This window comes from Panthera onca, chromosome C2 (genome assembly GCF_046562875.1).
Source record: "Panthera onca isolate mPanOnc1 chromosome C2, mPanOnc1 haplotype 2, whole genome shotgun sequence".
Classification (NCBI taxonomy): domain Eukaryota; kingdom Metazoa; phylum Chordata; class Mammalia; order Carnivora; family Felidae; genus Panthera; species Panthera onca.
The window spans coordinates 6,271,693-6,297,773 of record NC_138347.1 but is presented as its reverse complement, the minus strand read 5'-3'; the positions used below and the strand labels follow the sequence as shown (position 1 = coordinate 6,297,773).

General features: G+C 43.3%; 2 protein-coding genes across 6 annotated transcripts in view; one reads left to right on the top strand and one right to left on the bottom strand.

Moving 5' to 3' along the window:
- LCA5L (lebercilin LCA5 like) overlaps window positions 1-26,081 on the bottom strand; it is a 47,887-nt gene that overhangs the window by 6,943 nt on the left and 14,863 nt on the right. For 2 of the 5 annotated variants that reach the window (XM_078452761.2, XM_078452760.2), the window contains exons 3-7: window positions 21,355-21,696; window positions 20,940-21,086; window positions 16,770-17,284; window positions 14,644-14,781; window positions 1,699-1,780 (exon numbers count right to left, since the gene is read on the bottom strand). In XM_078452761.2, the coding sequence (XP_078308887.2) occupies window positions 1,699-1,780; window positions 14,644-14,781; window positions 16,770-17,284; window positions 20,940-21,086; window positions 21,355-21,688 (1,216 nt within the window). In that variant the 5' untranslated portion in view covers window positions 21,689-21,696. Of the gene's footprint in view, window positions 1-1,698; window positions 1,781-3,220; window positions 3,446-14,643; window positions 14,782-16,769; window positions 17,285-20,939; window positions 21,087-21,354; window positions 21,697-23,396; window positions 23,502-26,081 lie in introns of those variants that run through there. The other 3 variants (XM_078452762.2, XM_078452765.2, XM_078452763.2) reach the window with 3 other exon arrangements.
- Window positions 1-26,081, top strand: part of GET1 (guided entry of tail-anchored proteins factor 1) — a 61,348-nt gene that overhangs the window by 27,247 nt on the left and 8,020 nt on the right. The gene's annotated exons all lie outside the window — the stretch shown is intronic.

Below are 26,081 nucleotides of genomic sequence, written 5' to 3'. Positions count from 1 at the left end.
GGTCCACGTTGCTCTGGGAGGACACGCTGTCCCCGCCACAGACACACAGTCGTGAGGGAGTGAGTCACAGGGACGTCCTGCGTCAGGGCTCTTGGTAACCAGCGGTTAGATCGTCCACCGCTACATCTATACCTCACTTTCCTCAAAGTGTTATCCCATGTAAATGGCCCCATGGCTGGTACGATCATCTCTGCTGGCTGTTGTTCTGGATTACACAGCAGAAGCAAACAAAGGAAGGCAAGAAAATGTCAAGGTTGTTGCCTTTATTTATGTATTTATTTAAAGCAGGCTGCACACCCAGGATGGAGCCCAGTGCAGGGCTTGAACTCATGACCTTGAGATGGCGACCTGAGCTGAGATCAAGAGTCAGGTGCTTAACCAGCGGAGCCACCCCGGTGCCCCTGAAATTACTGCCTTTAAAAGTGAGCACGTAGTGACTTTTTCTACCAAAACAGGGTGTTTCTATTCTACCTCTTCTGAGCCAAGCCTGATGCTGGCAGATCTGGGGGGTAGCGGTGGGGGGGTGGGGGGAATAAGTACACCCCATCTTGAAGGAAAAGTACTACTCAGCAATGAAGAGGGACACACGGATGATGGCAGCAGCAGCATGGGTGAGTCTCCGAAGCATTAGGCTGGACACGAGAAGCCGACCGAATAGCACGTGCTGTGTGATCCCACCTACGGGAAACTTGAGAACAGGTAAACGAAGCTGCTGTGACAAGGGAAATAAATCAGTGGTTGTCCCAGGGACAAGGACAGGGACTCGTGATGGCAGGGGGCGCGTGTGTGGCCTCCTGAGCAGGGAGAGGTTCTGCACTGACTGGTCAAAACCTGCTGAATTGCATACTTAAAATGGGTGCATTTTGGGGCATCTGGGAGGCTCAGTCAGTTGAATGTCTGACTCGGTTTCAGCTCAGGTCATGATCTCAGGTTTCGTGGGATCGAGCCCCACGGGCCCTGTGCTGGCAGTGCGGAGCCTGCTTGGGATTCTCTCTTTCTCTCTCTCTCTCCCCCCCTCTCCCTCCCTCCCTCACTCTCTCTCTGCCCCTCCCCTGCTTGGTCTGTCTCTCTAAAATATATATATAATATATATAAATATATATATTTAATATATATAAATATATACAAATGTACAAATATAAAATATATGAAATAAATATATTAATAAAATAAATTATAAATTAATTATATAAATACATATAAACATATATTTAAAATATATATTATATAATATATATGTAATACATAATATATATTTAATTATATAATATATAATTATAATCATAATTATATATATTATAATATAATATATATTATATATAAATATATATAATTATATATACTATAATTATATAAAATATATATTATCTATATATATTAAAAAAAAACAAGCCACACACTAAGAGATGCGCTTGGAAAGTTCGCTGTCTGCCAGACACTCTCCTCTAAGCCCGAAGGTGGCCCTCTCCGCCTACAGAAAGGGCACGCGGGACTGAGCAGAGGCTGGGAGGACCAGGGAGCACGTGCAGTCCCTCCTACCTGTTCCCCCATATCGCAGCTCATTGTTCTTCTGGAATCACAAAATGTTTCAATGCCTAATAAACTGATGTTTTTAAAATACCCATTATTTCCGTGATATAAAGTAGGAACATAGGACTACATACTTACAAGTAGATTTTGAGCAAAAATAAAGCGTACCTGTCGGATAATCTTTGTCATGTAAATGTTTAAGTATCCGATTCGCATAGATGTTCCTGATTTCAAGCTCTCGGTCCTTCTCCTAAAGAGAACCACAATACCAATCTCTCTATAAATACTTGCTTTTAGCAGCCTGGATTTCTTCTATAAAACACGTTGAGCAAGCTCAGCATTCTTTGAATAAACTCCGTAGATGCTGGCAGGAACAGAAATAGGCCATATCCTTCGAGATCATCCCTGACACCAAAAAGTACCTTGTAACAGAGCAGCAAACCATTGTGACGGGGACAGTACTGCTGAGGGGTTTGCAAGCCAGCTGCCCTCACTGCAGGTTCTGTCCCCCCGGGTCTGCGCCGTGAAGTTTGCTGGCTTTTCTCGTGGTCCAGGACAGCCACTAGCCACGCTGTGGTCTAAACTAATTAAAATGAAATGCACCGTTCAGTCCCCCGTGGCACTGCCCATATTTCCAGTGCTCAGGGTGGCCACATGACTGCACGGTGCGGTAGAACATTCCCACGTGGCACGAGGTTCGACGAGACAGGCCTGTGTTTCGACAGTACGAGTGCAGGGTGGGTAAAGCCTAGAACAAAGGCATCAGCTTTAAATGTCCAGCTTTAAATGTCAGGATTGACTTTTTAAAGTCTTGGCAAAACAGGGGCGCTGTGTGGCTCCGTCAGTTAAGTGCCCGACTTCGGCTCAGGTCGTGATCTCACGGCTCGTGAGTTTGAGCCCCGCGTCGGGCTCTGTGCTGACAGCTCGGAGCCTGGAGCCTGTTTCAGATTCCGTGTCTCCCCTCTCTTTCTGCCCCTCCCCTGCTCATGCTCTGTTTCTCTCAAAAATTAATAAACATTAAAAACTTTTTTTTTAAAGTCTTGACAAAAGTTTTGAAATCCTGGCTTGTTGAGGGGAAAAAAAAAAGATTTCATTAAGCACCAAACACTCCTCTTACACATGCACCAAGAGGCCAGCCTGTTAGACTCAAGACCACTGAGTTTTAGTCAAAACCACAGTCAAAAGGAGCGGGCACTGGTGCCTGGGTGCTTCAGCCAATTAAGCATCTGACTCTTGATTTCAGCTCAGGTCATGATCCCAGGGTCGTGAGATCGAGCCCCGTGTTGGGCTCTGCCCTGAGTTTGGGGCCTGCTTAGGACTCTCTCCCTCTGCCCCTCTCCCCCATCCCTTTAAAAACACAAAAACGGAGTGGGTATATATGAGTTAAGGCTGTCTTCTGTATGGTTAGACAGAAAGGGTCAGAGGAACGGGCCCAGAGAAGGAGGGTAGAGTTAGGAGGAAGGGAGAGAGAAAGAGAAATCAGATGGGGTTCTGGGCTCCCTGTGCCCCTCAGGGATATTAGGAAGGTGAAGAAACAAGTCTGAGGTTTGGAAAAGTCTCAGCGCAGGAGGCCTTGGTGTGGCCTGGGACATTCAAAGCCCGCGGTCAAGCCCCCCTTCAGCATGGAGCCAGAGTAGTAATGCATTGCCAGTGGTAAGTTGAAAGGGCAGACACGCCATCCAGGCAAAGGGCCAAAGAGAGCACTTCACTCACTTCCACAAGGAGTGAGACCCAGAGAGGGGACGGGAGCAGAGGGAAGAGCGAGAGCCAGGGAGCCTGCTTCTGAGTCTTCAACGTTACTGACCCAGGTGATCCCACAGCACGGGCTCTGGGACCGACCGTCGAGCCAAGGATCCGATGGCACCTCAAGGCATTGGCATCGACAGACAACAAGCGAAGATGGCCGAGATCTGACCTACGGAGCAGAGGCCATGAGCGTCACCGGCCACGTTCAGTACATGCCACACAGGTCCCGGGCACCCCACTAGTTAGGACCAGTCACTCCTCAGACTAGGGCAAGAGGTTCCAGAGGGTCAGGGGACTCTTTCTCCTTTTACCAACAGGGTAACGGGTGTGCACCCCCTCTTAACGCTAGATGCTGTCTCCACCAAGAGACGCTGCAAGTCTCAGAGACAACCTAAAATGGGGCCAGTTTTGATTAGAACAGACTGAGACAAGCTTCTGCCTAGTCTCCGTGTCCATCCCTATGCCCACCTCCAACTTGTGGGAACGGGGCTCATAAGGAAGTATGGTTCAGTTATGGAAACTAAAAATGTTACATATTTGTGCACATCTGAGTTGGAATGGGCAGGTTTTGTACTGATTTCATTTTTAATGTTTATTTATTTTGATGGAGCACGAGTGCATAAGTGAGAGAGACAGAGTGCAGAGAGAGAGAGGGAGACAGAGAATCCCAAGAGAATCTCTGCACTGATGTGCGGAGCCTGACTTGGGGCTCAATCTCACGGACCCATGAGATTATGACCTGAGCCGAAGTCCAACCCTTAAGCGACTGAGCCACCCAGGCGCCCCTGTACTTATTTTAATCATAAAATTAATTTACTGTCGGGGCACCTGGGTGGCTCAGTTGGTTAAGTGTCTGACTTCGGCTCAGGTCCAAGATCAAAGACAACAGGTTCAGAACACAATCCAGGATACTTGTAGTTGAGGTCAGTCAGTTAATCAAGAGAAAAAGTACTGGGGCGCCTGGGTGGCTCAGTCGGTTAAGCGTCCGACTCTTGATTTTGGTACAGGTCATGATCTCGCGGTTCATGAGTTCGAGCCCCAACAGGGCTCTGCGCTGACAGTGTGGAACTTGCTTGGAATTCTCTCTGTCTGCCCTTCTGCTGGTGTGCAATAAATAAACATTAAAAAAAAAAAACCAATAAGAAAAATCCACATGTAGGAATGCTCATGGCATGTTTGTGGAATATTCATAGGAAAGAGGACTCACCAGCTCCAAGGTTATCAGGTCAGAGTTCGGCGGAGGTTGGGTCATGGTGGGGAACCATGTTAAAAGAGCAGGGCAGATGGCTTCCAAAAGACAACAATGTCTACATAGACAGTGCCAGTTTGGCAGGGGTGAGCTTGTAGCCTGGATGTAGGGTAGAGTTGCAGTAGCTCATTTGGGAGCCGTGGAGGACTGATATTTATCCCTTTACTTTGGCCCATTTTCTGGAAAGAGAGCAGTGTCTAGAATTGGTGTTGGATGACTTCGAAAATGAGTTTCAGAGTACCAAAACAGAAACTTTGATCTTTGGGACCATGCCTTCCCGAGCTCAGGTGCTAGTGATTTATGTTAATGTGGCAGATTGCATTTTCTCAGAATTGCTTCAGCAGTATTTCCGGTCCCATATGCTCTTCCAGAAACTTGTGACTCCCCATGAAGAGGTAGAATCTATTGCTCCTCCCATGGTGCCGCCTTGACAAAGGGAATGGGGTGGAAGAGATGCTGTGTGACTGGTTCTCTTTCTGTCTGTATCTCCCCACTCTGCTCCTTGGAACCTGGCTGCCATGTTGTGAGGAAGCCCACACCACATGGGGAGGCCACATGTGGGCGGTTCTGGCCAACACCCCAGTTGCTGTCTCAGCTGTTGGTTGACACCAACTGCAGACATACGTGCGAGACTTTAGAGCACTCCAGCCCCAGCCTTTGAACCACCTTAGTTGATGTCAAGAGTGGCGGAGATGGGCTAACCCCTGCCAGATTGTGGATTCGTGAGCAAAATTAATATTGTCATTTCTTTTTTTTCTTCTTCTTTTTTTGAAGTAGGCTTCATGCCTAGCACAGAACCCAGTGTGGGGCTTGAAGCCAGCACCCCAAGATCAACACCTGAGCTGAGATTAAGAGTTAGATGCTTAACTGACTGAGCCACCCAGGTGCCCCCCAGTATTGTCATTTTTTTTTTTTTAATTTTTTAACGTTTAACAGAGCATGAACAGGGAAGGGGCAGAGAGAGAGGGAGACACAGAATCCAGACTCTGAGCTGTCAGCACAGAGCCCAACACAGGGCTCGAACTCAAACCGCAAGATCATGACCTGAGCCAAAGTCGGACGCTTCACCAACTAAGCCACCCAGGCGCCCTAGTATTGTCATTTCTTTTTTTTTTTTTTTTTTTTTAACGTTTTATTTATTTTTGAGACAGGGAGAGACAGAGCATGAACAGGGGAGGGTCAGAGAGAGAGGGAGACACAGAATCTGAAACAGGATCCAGGTTCTGAGCAGTCAGCACAGAGCCCGATGCGGGGCTCGAACTCACGGACAGTGAGATCGTGACCTGAGCCCAAGTCAGAAGCTTAACCGACTGAGCCACACAGGCGCCCCAGTATTGTCATTTCTTAAGCCACTAGGTTGTGGAGTAATATCTTATGCAGCCATAGTGATTGGAACAGTCAGGTTACTAACACATCCTTAAAGGTTCCATCCCTTTATTCCTTGGGTCAGTACCCGGGATGACCATGAAGTATAAAAGTCTATCTTATTTTTCCTGCTGAAACAGGACTGTAAGGGGGTAGGAGTATATCCTGAATGAGGAAGAAATTATAGGTGATAGGCCATGGGTTGAATGATTTGCATTATGGGAAATGATCCAGTAGATTGTTTTAAATTCTTTTGTATAGCACACTCCCTCGGCATCTTCTTTTCCTTCATGTGTTTTTCATCTGTCTTCTGGCTCTGTTTTGGGGAGATTTCCTCAATATCCCTAGATTTTCCTTATCTGCCAGCTCTTTTACTGAATTTTGTATGATGGAATTATCTTTTTAAATTTTCACTTACTGTTTTCTGATTTTTTTCCCATTTTTGTAACATTCTTATTTTATGGGCACACAGTATCGTCTCTTCTGCATATTAAACTAAGCCTACAGGGTGGGCTGGTCTGCTTGTCATTCTTGTTCTTTCTTCACGATGCTGGAGCCTGGATTATTTTATTAACGTACTGTTTTGTGTGGATATTCATTTCTGTAGTTAGGCTTCTTTCCTGAACGGAAAGGCTGGCTCTGGGTAAATCAGTGGGACTTGCCGACTGCCAGGTTTCACTCTGAGGGGAGTCATTTGACTAAGTGCCTCCCATATTCCAGAATTTCCCCTTGGAAGGGCATTACCTGGGATACTGGCATTTACCCCAGGTGTCCCAGCCCCATTTCTTCTCAAGTCTTTCATTCACAGCCTTTCTGCCTGATGGAAAATGCTGGACTCTGATGCTGTGAGTCCTGTTGAGAGGGCAGTCAGGTGAGATTGATGACCCAGTCCCCTGTGCTCAAGTGTCTCTTGCTCCTGTGTTCCCCGGGGCAAATGCTTCTCCAAGCACCTCATGCTGTGGCTTCTTCTGCTCTGTGACACCCATAGAGATGCTTCCACCTGTTTTCTGTCTTCAACAAATGTCCCCAAATCTCTACTGTTGGCTGGTGACTTTCCCCAGCTCTTTGCTTCTGTGGGTCCACTTTCTGTCCTTCACTGATCACTTCTGTGGGGTTCTGACGGGAGGGAAGTTACAGAGAGTCTGTCATCACCAACGATTGAGGCCAGAGCGAACAAGGTCCTTCTCAGGCCAAACCAGAGTCCCTGTCTGTCTGCTGGTGAATGTGGTGTAAGGCACCCACACCGGGAGATTCTGATTTCACGGATATGGGTGTGGCTGGGGCAGTGGAGTGTTCAAAGCTCCCCAGATGATCAACGTGTGGCCACCTTTGAGGACCACGGTTTCAACCAAATGTGAAGACAGCTGCCCCAAGGCTCCGCTCCTGCTGTCCACTTGTATTGATTCTGAGCTTGGGGTTTCTCTCCCTGTTCCTGTTAAGTCACCAGCAATTGTTTTGCACTGTTATTTAGGTTGTGATTATTGGTGTCTGGTTTCTCAATCAATCCGAAACATTGTTTTTGATCTTTTTATCTTCCAGAAATTCTTTGGAAGTTCTGGTACGATCATGGTATCCTTTCTGGAGTTATGGGTTATTGCTTTAAAATATGTTGTGTGTCATTTCCATGGGGTTGTGGCAGGAAGAGATGAAAAATGTGTATTTAGCTCGTCTTCTTGACCTGGTTCAACTCTTTAGGGCATAAAATATGTAACTTTTCTTATTTTTCCCTTTGAAAGGATTTTATTATTAAAAATGTCAAACATACACAAACGTAGAGAAAATAGTACAGTGAATCTCCATGAACCAGTGAGCCAGCTTCACTAATGAACAACTCCTACCCTGTCTGTCTCTCTCTACACACTGCCCTCTGATCCCGTTCCCCAGCTATGAATTATTTTGAGGCAAATCCTAGACAACATAAATTTAATCTGTAAGTATTTCACTATGTATTTATAGGAGACAATGGCATCCCTTTTAAAACCTAACCACAGTATGAACATTTCACCTACCAAAAAAAAAAAATAATAATAATCCCTTAATATAAACATCCAGTTTGTTTCACATTTTTCCAACTAATAATTTTTAAATATTTCATCTATTTATTTATTATTTTTTAAATGTTTATTTATTTTTGAGAGAGAGAGACAGAGCACGAGCAGGGGAGGCTAAGAGAGAGATGGAATCCGAAGCAGGCTCCAGGCTCTGAGCTGTTAGGCACAGAGCCTGACGACGGGCTCAAACTCACGCACTCTGAGATCATGACCTGAGCCGAAGTCAGATGCCCAACTGACTGAGCCACTTAGGCGCCCCATAAAGTGTTTATTTATTTCTGAGAGAGAGAGAGAGAGAGAGAGAGAGAGAGAGAGTGTGAGTGGGGGAGGGGCAAAGAGAGAGGGGAACAGAGTGGAGAGGGCTCCGTGCTGACAGCAGGAAGCTCCATGCAGGTCTCAAATTCACAAACCAGGAGATCATGACCTGAGCTGAAGTCGGACGCTCAACCGACTGAGCCACCCAGGGGCCCCTGTCCTATAATTTTTTTTTTAAGTTTGCTTGAATCAGAATCCAAACAAGGTTCAAAACATTGAGATTAATAGGTCTCTTAGTCTTTAAAAAACCTTGTTTGTATACAGTTTTCTTGATATTATTCAGGTACCATATAATTTTCCCTTTCAAATTGTACAATCCAGTGGGTTTTCTATTTTTTTTTTTTTTATTGTGGTAAAATGCACAGAACATAAAATTCACCATTTTAATCGTTTTAAGTGCCCAGGTCAATGGCATTAAGTACACTGTCATGCAACCATACCCACTGATCACCTCCAGTGATCTCCCCGGAACTTTTATTGTTTTTAATTTTTTTTTTATCTCCCTGGAACTTTTATTTAAACTGAAACACTATCCCCATGAAACACTGACTCCCATTTTCCTTCTCCCAGCTCCTGGCAACCACCACTACACTCTGTCGTTATGATTTTGACTATAAACTAGAATAATACAGGATTCGTCTTTTTGTGACTGGCTTATTTATTTCATTTAGCATAATGTTCTGGAGGTTCATCCATGTTGTAGCAGGTGTCAGAATTTCCTTCCTTTTTAAGCTGAATAATACTTCATGTGTGTGTGTGTGTATATACACACACATTATATTTATCCACTCCTCTGTTGACGGTCACTCGGGTACCTTCCACATTTTAGCGATTGTAAATAATGCTGCTGTGAACGTGGGGGGACGAATATCTCTTCAAGACCCTGCTTTCCATTCTCTTGGGTATAGGCCTAGTGGAATTGTGGGATCATACACATTTTTCATTTTTTGAGGAACCTCCATACTGTTTTCTATAGTGGCTGTACCATTTTACATTCCCACCAATGGTGCCCAAGGGTTCCAATTTTAACACATTCTTCTCAATACTTTTCTTCCTTCCTTTTCTTCTTCTTCTTTTCTTTCTTTTTCTTTCTTTCTTCCTTTCTTTCTTTCTTTTTCTTTCTTGTTATTATTATTTTATAGTAGCCATCCTAATGACTGTGAGGTGGTATTTCCTCACAGTTTTGATTTGCATTTTCCCAGCATTTCAGTTGAGCATCTTTTCACATGCTTATTGGCCATTTGTAGTTCTTCTTTGGAGAAATGCTTAAGTCCTTTGCCCATTTTTGAACTGGGTTGTTTGGGTTTTTTTAGTTGTTGAGGGTTTCTCATAATCTCTTTTACTCTATAAATTCCTCCCTCATCTCTTTTGCTTTGATTCGCTATTTGTTTGCTGTAGAAACTGGGTTGTTTGTGCTGTAGAGTTTCAGATGGCCTGATGTTGCTGACTGCATGCCTGAGGTATTACCGTGTTCCACTGCCCCTATATTTCTTTTCGATCTAAATGTTTGACCACCGGGTGCCTGGCCGGCTCAGTTGGTAGAGTGTGCAACTCTTGATCTTGGGGTTGTGAGTTCCAGCCCCGTGCTGGGTGTAGAGATGACTTAAGAAAAATAATCTTAAAAACAAATATTGGATCACACCTGGGTATGATTTTTTGGGCAAGAACCCACTGTAGGTGGTGGTGTGTACGTCAGTTAGCAAGTACATAGTGTCTGATGGCTTCTCTTGTCATGCTACGAGCCACCGACAACTTGGATCCGCTAACTCACTGGGACTTCCAGAACAGTGGTACTCTAATCCTCTCCTTCCTTTTTCGGTAATTGGAATGCTCTTATAAGGAGGCTCTTCCCTCCTCACAAACTATTCGGTCGCTCTGAGAATAGGAAAGGTAGAAAGAATTGTTTCTTTGCCTTTATTTACCAGTCTTCGAAATAGTGTGCTGGTATCTTAGTATTCTCTAAAGGTGACTAATCACTGAGGTGTTTTGTTTTGTTTTTTAAAGTATCATTATGGACATTTGGATGTCTATATATTTGATGAGATTCGATCCACGGAGTTACTTCACTGATCCTCAGATTACCCCATCTTTGGCCAATAAGAACCAATCTTAGATGGCTCCTGATATTACACTATTAGTTCTCTGTAGTTTCCTTGCTTTTGTAGGACAGTATGTCCCAGGCTCATGCAGTATATTTCATGTTCCAGACCTGAGATTTTTTTTTTTTTTTTTTTTTAAGGTGCCTTGGTTCTTTTTAGTGTGGTATGGAATTTGAAGACCATAATCTGGGCACTAGGGCTATTCAATGTTAATGGGCTGGTCATATTAGAATATATGTATTTATTTTTAGTTCTGGAGGCTGGGAAGGCCAAGATCAAGGTGCTGGCAGGCTGGCAGATTTAGTTCTGGGAGGGCCTTCTTTCTTTTTTAGATTTTATTTTTGAGTAATCTCTACACCCACCATGGGACTCAAACTTACAACCCTGAAATCAAGAGTCACACGCTCTACCAAAAACTGAGCCAGCCAGGCGCCCCATTGTATTTATTTTTAAATTAAAAAAAAAAAATTATTTTTGAGTCAGAGACAGAGACAGAGACAGAGCATGAGTGGGGGAGGGGCAGAGGGAGGGAGACACAGAATCCCAACAAAGCAGGCTCCAGGCTCTGAGCTGTCATCACAGAGCCCGACGTGGGGCTTGAACCTACAAACCATGAGATCATGACCTGAGCCGAAGTTGGACGCTTCATCAACTGAGCTACCCAGGCACCCCTATTTATTTTTAAAGATAAATTATATCATAAATGCATACTTTCACTTCAGTTCACCAACAAGACTATAGGATTTTTAAAAAAATGTTTATTTATTTATTTTGGGAGACAGACTGAGCAGTGGAGGGGCAGGGAGAGAGGGAGACAGAAATCCCAAGCAGGCTTCGCATTGTCAGTGCAGAGCCCAACATTGGGCTTAAATCCACAAACCGTGAAATTGTGACCCAAGCCGAAATCAGGAGTCAGATGCTTAACCAACTGAGCCCCCCAGGTGGTCCCCCAGGACTACAGGATTTTTATTGACCTCATCTTACTTCTGTATTTTCTTTCTTCCATCCCCAAATCCTAGTTCTCAATGACACCAACATAATTCATCGTGTGTTTCATCCCATAGGATAAACACAACAGCTTCAAAATAACCATGCCCACACTATAATCAAGAATGTATTTCACTAGGCACATGCGGTGAAATTAACAAGTTTTAAGTCTCTTGGAATGGTGTCTCTGACAATTTCGCTGCCACTGGAATTTACAGTGGGTTGTTTTCATTTGATTTTTGATTTTTAGGGAATGCTTTTCCATTTTTCCTTTTGCATTTCATTCTGCTTCATAATTATGCAAGCCATTTGGTGATTCCACAATTTGATATGGTTCTAAAATCAAATCTACCAAAAAGATATTCAAGGAGAGGCACCTGGGTGGCTCAGTCAGTTAAGCATCTGACTTTGGCTCAGTTCATGATTTCACGGTTTGTGAGTTCAAGCCCTGCATCGGGCTCTGTGCTGAAAGGGCAGAGCCCACGTTGGGTCCTCTGTCTCCCTCTCTCTCTGCCCTTCCTTTGCTCTCTCTCTCACTCAAAAATAAATGTTAAAAAAAAAAAAAGATATTCAAGGAAATCTAGGTTCTACAATCACCCCTTCTGATCTGTTATCTCCCTACTTCCGTTGTTACCCCACTATTCCTTTTCTTTTAAAAACATAAATAAAAATGTGGATATATTTGTATTCCTTCTGTTTTTTAATTTAACTTTATTTTTTACTTTTAAAAATTTACATCCAAATTAGTATATAGTGAAGCAATGATTTCAGTAGATTCCTTAATGCCCCTTACCCATTTAGCCCATCCCCCCTCCCACAACCCCTCCAGCAACCCTGTTTGTTCTCCATATTTTGTTTTGTCCCCCTCCGTGTTTTTATATTATTTTTGTTTCCCTTCCCTTATGTTCATCTGTTTTGTCTCTTAAAGTCCTCATATGAGTGAAGTCATATGTTTTTTAAATTTTTTAAATGTTTCTTTAATTTTGAGAGAGACAGAGCACGAGCAGGGGAGGGGCAGAGAGAGGGGCAGAGAGAGCCCAGACATAGGGCTCGAATCCACAAACCGCGAGATCGTGACCTGAGCCAAAGTCAGCCGCTTAACCGACTGAGCCACACAGGTGCCCCAATAAATAAATGCTATAAAAAATTTTTAAATGTGCTTTAAAGATAAGAATTAAAAATATTTATTTTTTTCAGACTTTTGCTATCTTTCTGCCTTCAAGATTTCTAAAATGGCCAACAAGTTGGAAAAAAACTAGATAAACACTTAAGAAATACAGCTCTTTCAAGCCTCAACTAGCAAATCTTAAGTTTGATTCTTTAAGACAAGAATCTTTAACTTTTTTATGACAAGTAGAGAATTCAGATTTCCCAGGAGCCTGGAGAGCACTCAGAGGCAGGGAAAGGATATTAGGAGAGAAAGCTGGGGGGGTGGGGAGGTGGAGAGAAAGTTGGATGTAAATTTTCCCTTTGCAAAGCAGGAAGAGAGTTCGGTTTCTTTCTTCCCTAGAGTCTCAGGTAACTTCAGAGAGAAAAGTATGCCAGAAAATGGGTGTGGCCATAGCAACTAGCTTAGAAATCTAACAGAAGAGTCTTCAAGAACCACTGGTCAAGGCAAACACACCCACATAGATGGAGACACTATCAAAGAATTTTAAAATAAAGTTTGTGCTTTCATATGCAATGATATGCATATAAATACTATGCAATCATTAAAACACAATTTTGAAAGGGGAAATGCTATTTTAATACTTAATGAAATACTTAATGAAAAAGAAGATGCAAAATTCTATATGCAGTAAGATCCAAATTTATTTACAAAAAAAAAAAAAAAAGTAAATATACCTCTATACATTTCTGTGCATCTGTAGAAAGGAATGGGGACTCTTTACATTATAATATGGTAATCTCTAGGATATATGGATAAGTGAAAACAGGAAGACAGAGGAAACAGGAGGAATTTAAAAACAGGAGGAATAAAGGAGCACCTGGGTGGCTCAGTCAGTTAAGCATCTGGCTCAGGTCATGATCTTGCAGTTCCTGAGTTCGAGCCCCGTGTTGGGCTCTATGCTGATAGCTCAGAGCCTGGAGCCTGCTTTGGATTCTGTGTCTCCCTCTCTCTCTGCCCCTCCCATGCTCATGCTCTGTCTCTCTCTCTCAATAATAAATAAATGTTAAAAACACTTTAAATAAAATGTTTATTTATTTTTGAGAGAGAGAGAGACAGAGGGTGAGCAAGGGAGGGGCAGACAGAGAGGGAGACACAGAATCCGAAGCAGGCTGCAGGCTCCAAGCTGTCAGCACAGAGCCTGACACAGACTTGAACTCACATATGGTGAGATCACGACCTGAGCTGAAGTCGGCCACTTAACCGACTGAGCCACCCACGTGCCCCTAAAGCACACTTTATTTTTTATTTTTTTTAATTTTTTTTTTTTTCAACGTTTTTTATTTATTTTTGGGACAGAGAGAGACAGAGCATGAACGGGGGAGGGGCAGAGAGAGAGGGAGACACAGAATCGGAAACAGGCTCCAGGCTCCGAGCCATCAGCCCAGAGCCTGACGCGGGGCTCGAACTCACGGACCGCGAGATCGTGACCTGGCTGAAGTCGGACGCTTAACCGACTGCGCCACCCAGGCGCCCCGTAAAGCACACTTTAAAAGACAGTTTTGCAAGCATTTCCAAGTAGATTTTATTTATTATTTTAATGTTTCTTTTTATTTTGAGATAGTGTGAGCAGGGGAGGGGCAGAGAGAGAGGGTAAGAGAGAGAGAATCCCAAGCAGGTCCGTGCTTAGCATGGAGCCTGCTAAACATGGAGCCTGACACTGGGCTTGATCTCACAACTATTAGATCGTGACCTGAGCCAAAATCAAGAGTTGGGCACTTAACCAACTGAACCAGCCAAGGCGCCCCAATTCAAGCACGCCTTAAAGTGAATTTGTGGGCCATTAAAATGACTCTAAATATTTTAATGATGTAATTTCCAAATTTGAAAACTTAGTTTGGCTTCCATTAAGATGGTAACGAAATACAGTAATATTAATTCATGGGATGAAGTGGGGGTGGAAACAGGAAGTTTTGTTAATGAAGACTGTAGAGCTTTAACTTCTAGTGACAGCACACGCTCACCAGGCTGTGAACCCACCCTGGTAGTTTCAGATCCTCTATCTGTTACAATGGTCTAGGGAAAAAGTTAATTTGAGAAAGATTCCCAAAGTTAAATAATTTAAAGAATAGCTCTGATATTTTGGGAAGCAGAACTGAACAAATTTTGTTACATTTTGCTTTAAAGAAGTACCTTAAGTTTTTGTTGAAGGCGTTTTATTTCCATTTGCAGAGTCTTTGTAGCTGCCTGGGCTGCTAACGTCTTCCGGTTCTCAGTGGCCAACTGCCGATTAAAGACTCTATTGTTCAGCCTCAACTGTTTTTCCAAGCTCTGAAAATAGTATATATTTTAACTCTTCTGTAACCAATGTAGTATTGTTAACAAAGTTCAACTGTAATGGAACTAATTGCATGTACAGTAAGTGCACAGTTTTAGCTTAATACAACTTCAGCGCATGGCCGGTGCAGGGGACATATGTTAGAGCTGAACATAACCACACGCACAAATACAAAAGCCGAAAAACCTACATATTGCAACTCTAGAGAATAAATATGTTTGGAACCCAATGATTTCACACCCCTGATTTTGATTAAAAACATAACCTTTGAACACTTCCTGAAAATTAATAAATATAACCAACGCCATGCTTTAAAACTCAACCCGGGTGGCTGTGCCAACTCCAAGACCTGCTAACGCCGCAGGTGCGCACCTGGCCCTGGCCCGCCTCGTCCGCCGGGGGGCGGGCCAGCAGGAGGGCAGCCGCGCATGCGTGAGTCTCGTCCCGTGAGTCTCGTCCCGGAAGCTCCCGCAGGGGTCACAGCCCCGCCCCTTCCCCCGGGATAAAGGAATTCCCTGTCAGGGATTGCCTCCCCAGGGATAAAGGAATTCTCAGACCAGGAGAGGTCGGGCAGCTGCAGGCCATCCGTGCCCAGGGCTCACTGGTGCGCGGGCACCTCCTCAGCAGTTTTTTTGCAGAACTCTTTGATCTGGACTTTGACAGAGGCTTGACCAAAAGGCCTTTTCTTTCCTTTTTTCTTTTTTCCCATTAAGTGCATTTCCCCCCATATTAATACTCTGCCATTAAAGAAAAGTGGGCAATATGGTAAGCTGAAAGGATGAAATAATCAGTAAAAATCCCAGTCCCCAAAGTATTAACACTAAAGAAAAATACCGACATGTTTTGTTTGGCTCATCAACATTTTCTCCCCCAGCAAATGCCCTACAACCAACCAAATTTCTCACACAACCAAGTGCTTCTGATAAGAAAAGGGTTCTTGAATTCTTTTTGGTTTTGGTTACAGCTACAAAAAACATGAACTAATTCACATGTATACATAAAAAATAGGTAGGTGAGATACAACCACATTTACTTGACAGACGTGAGCTAACATGGGTCCGCTATTAACATAGGAGGCCAAATAATCGGACTTTTCTACATTACTTATGTGACTGAAAATGCGGCTGCTCGTCATTTTCTGTAGTTCACATATCCACTTCGTGGGAGGAAGTTCTCCTTGAAAATAGAGGACTTTTACCAAAGAAGAAATAAATAATAAGGAAGTGGATGAAATGAACTTGATATTTTCTTATTATTTCAAGTTTGTAAAAAATACTTGCCTCTCACCATCATTTAAATAATAAGGAATTACACAGTAACCTAATTTTATTTATGTTTATGTCCGTAGAGACCAAGAACTAACACACAGAAAATTCTCAGTATAATCAGGATGTTCCCCCAAATCATCCCTCATAGAGCAGTCTCCAAGACTTTGACACCCACGTGCTATTCTAGAAAGTCAGCCCATTCATTAGATGATTTTAATTCCCCCCCCCCCCCCCCGTTCCCAGGAGCATTCTCCAGGAAGCACTTCTGTTTCCAGCCTACCAACAATGTCTCTGCGGTAGTGACTAGACAGCTGACCAGGGGGAGTGCAAGGAGAGGGGCTGGAGAGATGCGGGGGGCAGGCTTTTAGGGAAGTGGGTCTTTAATAAACAGATTCGAGGAGAAGAAGGTTGGCTTCTAAGAGGTTTCACACAACCCAACCCAACACCTTTCCAGCACATGAGCACACTTACAGAATGGTCATTTCCAGACAAACGAGCCTGGCCACAACAGAAGGGACATCGCCCCCTGCCCCGCCCCCTGCCCCCCCAGCCCCCCCCCCCCCCCCCCCCCCCCTGCACTGGATGCCATCACTGGTGTGGCCTGTGAGCAAAGCAGCTGGGAACGCTTCACTGCACAGGGGCAAGTGTGACGCACGTGTACTCTGCATATCGTTCTTGGGACATTACAATTTCTAGGCCTCTGAAATACGGACCTGTATTTTTTTGTTGTTTGCCTCTGTTTTCGTTGTGAGGACAGACAATTTTTGAGTGAGTTCTTCCCTCTCTGCAAGATTTTTGTCTTCAGAAAGCCTCTGCAGCTCCTGCAAGGAGTCTTTAGTCTTCAGCAGCTCACTGTCGGTTTCTCGAAGTTTCCTGGATGCGCTTCTTTCCTTTTCCTGGGATTTCCTAAGTAGCTGCCTTAAGTTTTTGACTTCATTCTGATGTTTTACCATAATTTGAGGTAGATTGTTTTGTGAATTCTCATATTTCCCTATTGCTTTCAAGTGCCTAAGCTGAAGATGTTTCAAAAATTGGTTTTCTATGACCGTGGCTTCCAATTTCCGACGTATATCGCATAGTTCGTTTTTGAGCTCTTTAATCTTCTGGAGCCTTGCTGAGAGGATGCGATGAGTCATAGCATCTCTTCTTTGGGCAATCACATTGTTCTGAGCATTTAAAAGTGGCACATTCCAGTTGTGCTTTTTTTCAACTGAGATTTCCTTCTGGCCTGCGTGAGAAGATAATCCAGTTTGTTACTAGTCATATAGATAGAGATATGCAGATATGCGCATATGTGTTACCCCCACCTGCACCCCACACACATACAAGGCGAACGAACATGTAATATAGACGTGCTTCAGGTAGGGACTTCATATATAGATCCCTCATTTCAGGTCAGTAGTCGTCTCTTTTACAGCTAGGGATTATGACTCATTTGTCTAAGGTCACAGAACCACAAAGTGGCATAGAATGGATGGAAAACCAGGCTTTCTTTGACTGTAAAACCTGTACGTATTTCTATTATTAAAGTTCTATTAAAAACCACAATAATAGATAACATTTACTAAGGGCTTACCACATGTTAAGCATTGAACTAAATGCTATATGTAGATTATCTGATATAATCCTTCCAATAATATGTTATGAGGCAATTCGAGTGTAACATGAGAGAGCCCAGTGTTATATATGAATATCTCCTATATTCAAAAAGAGTCTTAGAAAGCCATTGAACCGCTTAGACTGTGTGTACGGATATTTCATTTCTCAGTAAATCCAACACAGCTAAGTTTTCCTGTTCCTTTGGGCTCTAAAGGAAGTAGTTAGTTGGCTTGTATTCAGAAGTCTATTTCAAACAAAATGTGTCTAAACAATGTCACATCAAGCTTATATAACTGAGTTGTGTCAAGTGTATGTGTAACGTCACTGCATTATTATCCCATTTTAAAGATGAACAAACTGATGCTTCGCGACATCCCTGCTTGATGGGCACACAGCTAGTCAGTGGTGAAATGGAACCCATGTCTGTGTGCCTGTGCTACTGCCCCATATGTATGTGCATTTGCATGACATTTACATGTGTTTATGTGCATACTGTGTATGTGCGTGTGCATGTTAGTATATCTATATTCTTTTTTTAGTTTATTGATTTATATTGAGAGAGAGAGAGAGAGAGAGACTGCATGAGCAGGGGAGGGGCAAAGAGAGAAGAGAGAGAATCCCAAGCAGGCTCCACCCTCCCAGCATGGAGCCTGACTCAGGGCTCGATCTCATGAACCGTGAGGTCATGACTTGAGCTGAAATCAAGAGTCAGATGCTTAATCAACTGAGCCACCCAGGAGCCCCTAGTATATCTGTATTATGAGAGAGACTGAAACTGGATTCTAGAATCTAAAAAAATATATGGTCCTCATCCTGGAGAGAGAAAGCATCTAGTGGCCAGTGTCACTGGAGTCCTAGCCTTAAGCTGTTGCCCACATGTGGACACGTCACCTGAGACACGGCTTAATATGTTTGGTGTAGGTGGTGGAAAAGGTGATTCTGCCTGTGATGGAAATCACGAGCCAACAGAAATGGAAGGTGCTTCCTGGGGACAAGGCATCTCAATTGTGACTGTGACAGAACACATAGATGTGGCAACGATTACGGTATCCGTATCACATCAGTAATCAATGGGCGGTCTTTACAACTGTGCCCCCACAGGTCTTTATTTTCCCACTGGGAACGATTCAGTAAAGGCTGTGGTTGAACGTTTGAGTATTTTGGAATAGGTTTTTGAGCACATTGAAAATTGGAAAGCAGAGGTCAACCTCTGAGGCTGGGCACTGGCTGGGAAAGGCCCAGACCCAGGTGGATCAGGCTGGATTAAAACAGGGGGTGGGGTGGGGTGGGGACTGTCATGTTCTACACCACGTCCAGCGTGACCGAAACTTGACTCCCAACTTACAATGTCTCACTACTCTTGGGTGATGTATTTCCCGGAGGAGAGAGGGCTCTCCCTGAGACTAGAAGGATGAGGGTGGTGGGTTCTGTGGGCTGTGGAGGCTTATGTCCCTGACATATGCTGTGCTCAAGTGACGGGAGGACAGAGGCAGCATGAATGGGCGCTTGGGGACTAATCCCTGTGGCCATGGGCACACCTGCCAAGGTCCCAGGTTGAGATGTACATACACGGCATGTGTACTTTGAAAACAGGAGGTGACCCCATGTGCTTGGACAAGGAATGTTTGTGATGCAAATGAAGGACCAGAAGCCCTTCCCCAAGTGTCCGGTCTGTGTAAAGCCACCCTAACTCCCTCCTTCCCCCAAACACATCTGAGACTGAATTGTTTGCCTACCCTAGCTGGTGCTTGGGGGAGGATGAACCAGATTTACTTGCTTCAGAAGATAAACATACCACTTGTATTTGAGTGACATAGAATAAATTTATTCTATAGACATTATGCATACTTGTATACTAATCAAGGTTATGGAAAACGGAAATAGAGTTTAGTCCTTAATGATTTTGCATCTCATTATACTAACCCCTGCCTGGTAAGAATGACCAAATTTATCGTTTCTATCTCATTTCATGTAGTGAGGCAGATTTAGCCCAATGATTAAACTACTCTTAATGAAGTGACAAAATTAATTTTGGCTGCTCCCAATTTATGACCAGGTGTTTCGCATAAAGAACTCAATAAATACTTGTGGAATAAATAAATGAGGAAACAGTTTTTAAAAGTTAAATTGTCAGGCACTTAGAACTCAAAGTGCAGTTCGTGTAGAAATAGTTTTATAAATGCTAACAGCCTTTCATACAGCCCCACGGAAGTGTAGAATCAATACAAAGTGTAGTGTATAGATCTATGATCCCTGTCATAAAACCTTGGAGCCAGACTGTTTCTGAATTATTATTATTATTATTATTATTATTTTGGTGCATATACAGTATTTCCCATAGAATTTCCAGTAGGGCTGGGAATAGCATACTTTAATCAAAGAATATTTTTGTGAAATATGTGGCTATTCACACTAACTGAAATAAAGATCAGTCTCATGTTAGTTCAGATCGGGTTTTTGTTGCTGAATCAGTTTAGGTACCAAAGATATAAAAACTGCTTGTTTTTCAGACTTTTGTAAATTCAGACGTGGATAGGGGATCATAACCACGATGGAGCCTAACCACGATGTAGTTTCTGTTGTGATAATCTCTTCCAAATGCCACAAACAGACTTCTTTTGACAGAGTCCCATGTGACAGAAGGAACTAGGCTTTTCATCTTCTACCCTCGGCCTTGACCGTGAGCATAAGACTCCTACCTCTCTAGAAAAGGAGCTTTTAGCCTTTTGAGAATCTGGTGGAAGCTCATGGGTCCTTCTCCCTAGAAGAGTTCACAAATGTAAATAGACACAAAAAATGCAAAGATTTTCATGCAGCCCAGAGATATGCGACTAAGATGAAGAATCCCTACCCTATAGCTGGGAAGAAGGGGACCTGAAGGTTCTAGATGACTCTGAGGTAGCAGAGGGAGTCCTAGGCACACCTGGTCACAGGGGGCTGGCGGGGGGAAGACACGGGGTACACCTGGCAGCAGACATGCTGTCCACATAGTATTGACGTAGTTTGCAGCTGCTCACTGATGGCAGTTCTGATGGCCACAGCCGAAGAAAGTTTCAGCCATGTCCATATTAGGAATATTTATAAGCCCAGGATTGCCTAAAATGGGAGGAGGTATTCACAGTCTGGGCAGGGAGGCAGGGAGTGAGGTCAAGGACATCACAAGGCTACTTCCATCTGGACAGTTAGGAACTGGTGTCGGTACTCTTACAGTCCACAAGGGAATGGATGACCTTGTTAACAGCCTTTTGAACCACCTCTGTCTCAAAAGATGATCTTTGCCTCACCGGACTTGGAGACCATCCTCTTGGGGTGCTGACTCAGGTATTTACAGTTCATTGGCAATTCGAACCTTGATTCTTCAGCTGGGATGCGAGGCAAGAGGCCAGCAAAGTCCAAGTGTCGTGGTACTTTGTAACAAGGCCACTTGTTAACTAAAAACGGAACTAACCTCACCAGTAGGCTCCGGCAGGGTAAGTTGTACAAGAGGGCTAGGTTTCTTGTTTTCAGCCTAACTTCCTGCCATCTTGTAATCATTCCCAATTTCTCTATTTCCTTCCGTACAAGTTCATTTATAAACACACATTTGAAATAGGGGACAACAATAAAACCGAACAGGGATGACTTCAAATACTAGTGCATTAAATAATAATGTCATTGGGAACAGAAGTTTGGTCTTGCTTGGGAAATGTTGCTTCTTACCTTTAGGTTGGGAGACTTTAGAGACATTATACGTTTTCTTCTCGTTCTTTTTTTCTCTTATCATAGTCTTCTCTAAATAATTTCTATTACGAGCTGTTTCAGAACATTCAGAGAGAAAGTCTTCTGAATAATCACAGGGAGAACTTAAACTTCTGCAGGAACACTGAGATCTGCTGTAATCCACACTCCTATCAGAAGCGTGACTGGGGCTGCCTCTTGAACAGTCACCTGCGTCCTGGGTTCCCGTGCACTCTGCAGACCTCCTCCTGGGTCCTAAGGCCACACAGGGGAGGTGCTCATCTACACCTGTTTCTGCTGGATCAGCCAGAGACATAGCAAAACCTGATAGGACAAAAGTGTTTTCAGATTTATAGCTATTGACATTAAAATGAACCTCTGCTTTATTATATTTAACTATAAGTGGATCATTAGGAATGGGAAACACCACATCTTGTGGAAGTATTTTCTGGAAAAAATCTCAGTGGGGTTTTGTTTTTTTCTTTGACATAAAATGTAAGACCCCTGAGACAAACTTTGGTGAGACTCTATTCACAGGTAATACAAGACAAAGTTCACATCAGAGGACAACAATGACAGCAATCTGTGAATTAGTGAATTACATCTTCATTCTCTAAGAATGTTGCAAGATTTTGCCTTGAACAAAACGACAGTACTTGGTAAGCTTGGATGGCTGGTATGAAATGCAATACTTAGGAAATTCAGACATATTTGTGGAGATGGACATACTTTTATTCATTAGTGATGAAATCACACTTTTGAGATGAAACATACAGCATAGAATATGACAAATTAATCTACTACTTTTTTAGAGTTAATACTTGTTTTAAATTAAGAGTAATAGTGGATCCCAGGGATATAAACTTGATCCATAATTACAAGGCTTGTCATATTTTAATGAAAAAAATGTGCTTTCCTTTCTGTGCTCCATTTGGACTGTTATAACATGAATAGGACCTCCCCCGATTACAGCTACACGATGACAGAAAACAATTCAGGAAAAAATGTGGTTTGCACGGAAAATCATCCCATTGTTGGAACCTTTTTGAAGACAGTCCACCCAGTGGAAAATTTACATTTGTTTAATAAAGAACTGATCATACTTTTGCAGCTACACAAAGACCAAACTTTTATCATAATGGATTTGGAAAAATCAAAACCAAGTTTGTCTAATTATTAGAAACTTAATCATTCAATGTGAAAAATCGAAACCTTACTTGGGAGCTAAACAAGACTAACGCGGACTTCGAAGCAAAGTGCTGAAAAACTGAAACTGAAATGACATTTGACGATGCGGATCCTAATTTCTCATCAGGGACGAAAGCTACCATGTGGTCCAAAGTCCTGGCAACCAAAGGCCACGACTGAAAAAGTAATTAAGACCCAGACATAGCCACTTTTATTTCGGTTAGACTTGGTCCAAATTTAGTGCAACAGAAAGTTTAATAAACATAGCAGGTCTTCACTTGTAGGTCAGGAATGTTTCACTGCAGCGAATTACTCCCCAAATCAACGTCACACATCACTGCAGGGTTCTATGCATCTAGAATAACTTCTCGGCACTTTGCTGCTAGCACCTGCTTGACATTCAGTGAAAACAAAGGTACTGTAGTTTGCTTCCACTTTCTTTTTAAATTCTTGGTATAGAGCCTAGGCAGTAGTATTGAACTTGATTCAGCTGAATAATCTGTGTGACCAGTAAGGCTAGATGACAAGGTCTCTCACACAGACTCTCCTACACACGCCCCACGAGGTCTGCAATCCTCCATCCAGATTCTCGTTTGATCTAAGGACCCTGGGAGGCATGATGGCCCACAGCTAAACTCACAGTTTCCTGTGAAACTTTCACAGGAAAGTTAGTTCTCTGAGGTACAATGAGTCTAGCTCCAAGATAGCTCAGGACAGCGACTATACTATACGTAGCTTTCACATGCCCTTGTCCGTGGTTAATATACAAAGACTAGATTCCAATATACACAAGCTTTTTTTTTTTTTTCTTTTTTAAAGTAATCTCTGGACCCTACCTGGGGCTCGAACTCACCACCCCCGAGATCGGGAGTCACATGCTCCACTGACTGAGCCAGCCAGGCGCCCCTGTACCCAAACTTTTGATACTGTTGGTAAGCCTTTAGTCATCTGACGTGAGAATTTAAAATGGACAGAATGTGAACTCAGACACAAGGAGGCTCTGGAATCCTCTATGATGTCGCTGCAGGAAGGCACAGAACACCAGTTCTGTTTTGACAGCAGTTCAGAACAAAGGAACCCATCTCCCAGGTCTTTACGGGGGTTATTGTTTTCATTCAACAACCCCACTTCCTCTGTTTCATCAAGAAGGCAGAAGAGAAATGAGCTGCCACCAGACCCTTCCCGACAGGGATCTAACGTCACTGGCTCTACTGAGAGTTTTTGGTTTTTTTCCTGAGTCAGCTTCTGCCTCTTTCTGCATTGGCTGGACTGTCAAGCTTTCTCCTCTTCTGATGAAATACATGAGGCAGTTCACCATCTCCCTACTACAGAAATCTTAGCCCAAATAATCCTAATAACATTAGTACCGTACTTCATATTTAGTGAGTGTTTTTACTTCACCCAAGCTGTGTTTGCATCATCTCATCCTGGCCACGTGAAGGGAACAGGCTCAAGCAGGTTAAGCAGTTGTCCCTGTTTTCTTGCTTCCAGGTCAGGACTTTTTTCATTAAGCATCACAACTGCAAACATCACACTGGTGGTAACATCACACATCCAAAGGCAAAGAATTGATCTTTCCAGACGCATTCTGCCATGTAACAGTGGGTAGATGCACAGGCAAAGATCCTTACTTCTGAACCTTTGCAGATGGATTAAGAAGAGACCAAGTTGCTGGTGTGCAAGATCCTGAAGGACCAAAAATGCTCTGCTGTGGCCCTCATGGCCTTGCCTGTCCTTGACCCTAGGAGCTGTCCCTCCTCACCTCTTCCCTCTCATGACTTTAGCCCCTAACTTCCTCCATGCATCTTGTTAAATCCGCATCACTGCAAGAAGCCAATGGCTGGTAATCTGTGAGACAGATTTTTGACCAGTTGTTGGCTGACCTCTGCTGCTAAAGCCCTGTAAAAATTCCCTCCTCCTTGGGAATGCAAGCTGGTGCAGCCACTCTGGAAAACAGTATGGAGTTTCCTCAAAAAACTAAAAATAGAACTGCCCTACGACCCAGCAGGGGTACTACTAGGCATTTATCCACGAGATACAGGTGTGCTATTTCGAAGGGACACATGCACCCCCATGTTTATAGCAGCACTATCGACAATAGCCAAAGTATGGAAAGAGCCCAAATGTCCATCGATGGATGAATGGATAAAGAAGATGTGGTATATAGATACAATGGCATATTACTCGGCAATCAAAAAGAATGAAATCTTGCCATTTGTGACTATGTGGATGGAACGGGAGGGTATTATGCTAAGTGAAATTAGAGAAAGACAAAAATCATATGACTTCACTCATATGAGGACTTTAAGAGACAAAACAGATGAACATAAGGGAAACAAAAATAATATAAAAACAGGGAGGGAGACAAAACAGAAGAGACTCATAAATATGGAGAACAAACTGAGGGTTACTGGAGGTGTTGTGGGAGGAGGGATGGGCTAAATGGGGAAGGGGCTTAAGGAATCTACTCCTGAAATCATCGTTTCACTATATGCTAACTAATTTGGATGTAAATTTTAAAAAATAAAAAAATAAAATAAAATAAAATTCCCTTCTCCTTCCTCAGAACTCTCCTTTGAGACAGCTATCCCAGTATTGTAGGATACAGGCTCAATTCAAGAGTGTTTTTCATTTACAGTCACAAACTGTCTAATGCTACAAGAGTGGGAGTGTGACAGTTGAAGCTGGTGGACAACTTGAAGGCAGGCTGACGTGGGCTTGAACCTAAGTCTGTCAGTTAGTGAAGTGAAATTGGCCACCTATAAGACATGAATAACAACACCGATTCCATTTCTCCACAGGGAGAAATGAGATAGTGTTTGTAAATATCTATCACGGCACCTGTCCCATAGCATGCCATCAGCAAATACTAGTTGTCTCTTGGAAGAGTAATTCTTGAACACACACCAGGACTCTCGAGGGCCCTGCTCGTGTCTTTATGTGAGAGATGCAACCAAGAGTCAGTTTATTTCCACATCAACTATTTTACTGGGAACAATTGCTTGACAAATGGCATTTGACTGAAAACTCTCTGAAGACAGAGACTGTGTCTTGTTTCTGTTGTAACTTCAGGCCACCCACTGCTGCCTCACAACCAAAATTTGTAACCACTTGAATACGGATCACCACCATCACCCCCCCTACACTGTATGCCAAGCACAGAGGCAGCGGCTTCCATATGGCGGCTGACTTCATCATGATGACAGCCCTGTGCAATAGGGATCAGTCATCGTATTTTACTGTTGAGCAAACTAAGTAAGGCTCAGAAACGTCAAGTAACCCGTCTGAGGTCACAAAGCTAGTGAGGGGGAGAACTCAGTTTTTAGGCCAGGTCTGTCTGCTGGGTTTTTTTCACCGTACCATACTACTTGACCCCAAATGGACATAATTTGACCCAACTTAATTGTCACTGCAACTGTAAAATGTTAAAGTATGTCAAGACCTGTGATAAACCTATGAGGATCACTCACTCTTCAGCTTTTTATGTTTTACCTCTAGTCTAGAGTCCAAAATCTGAGACT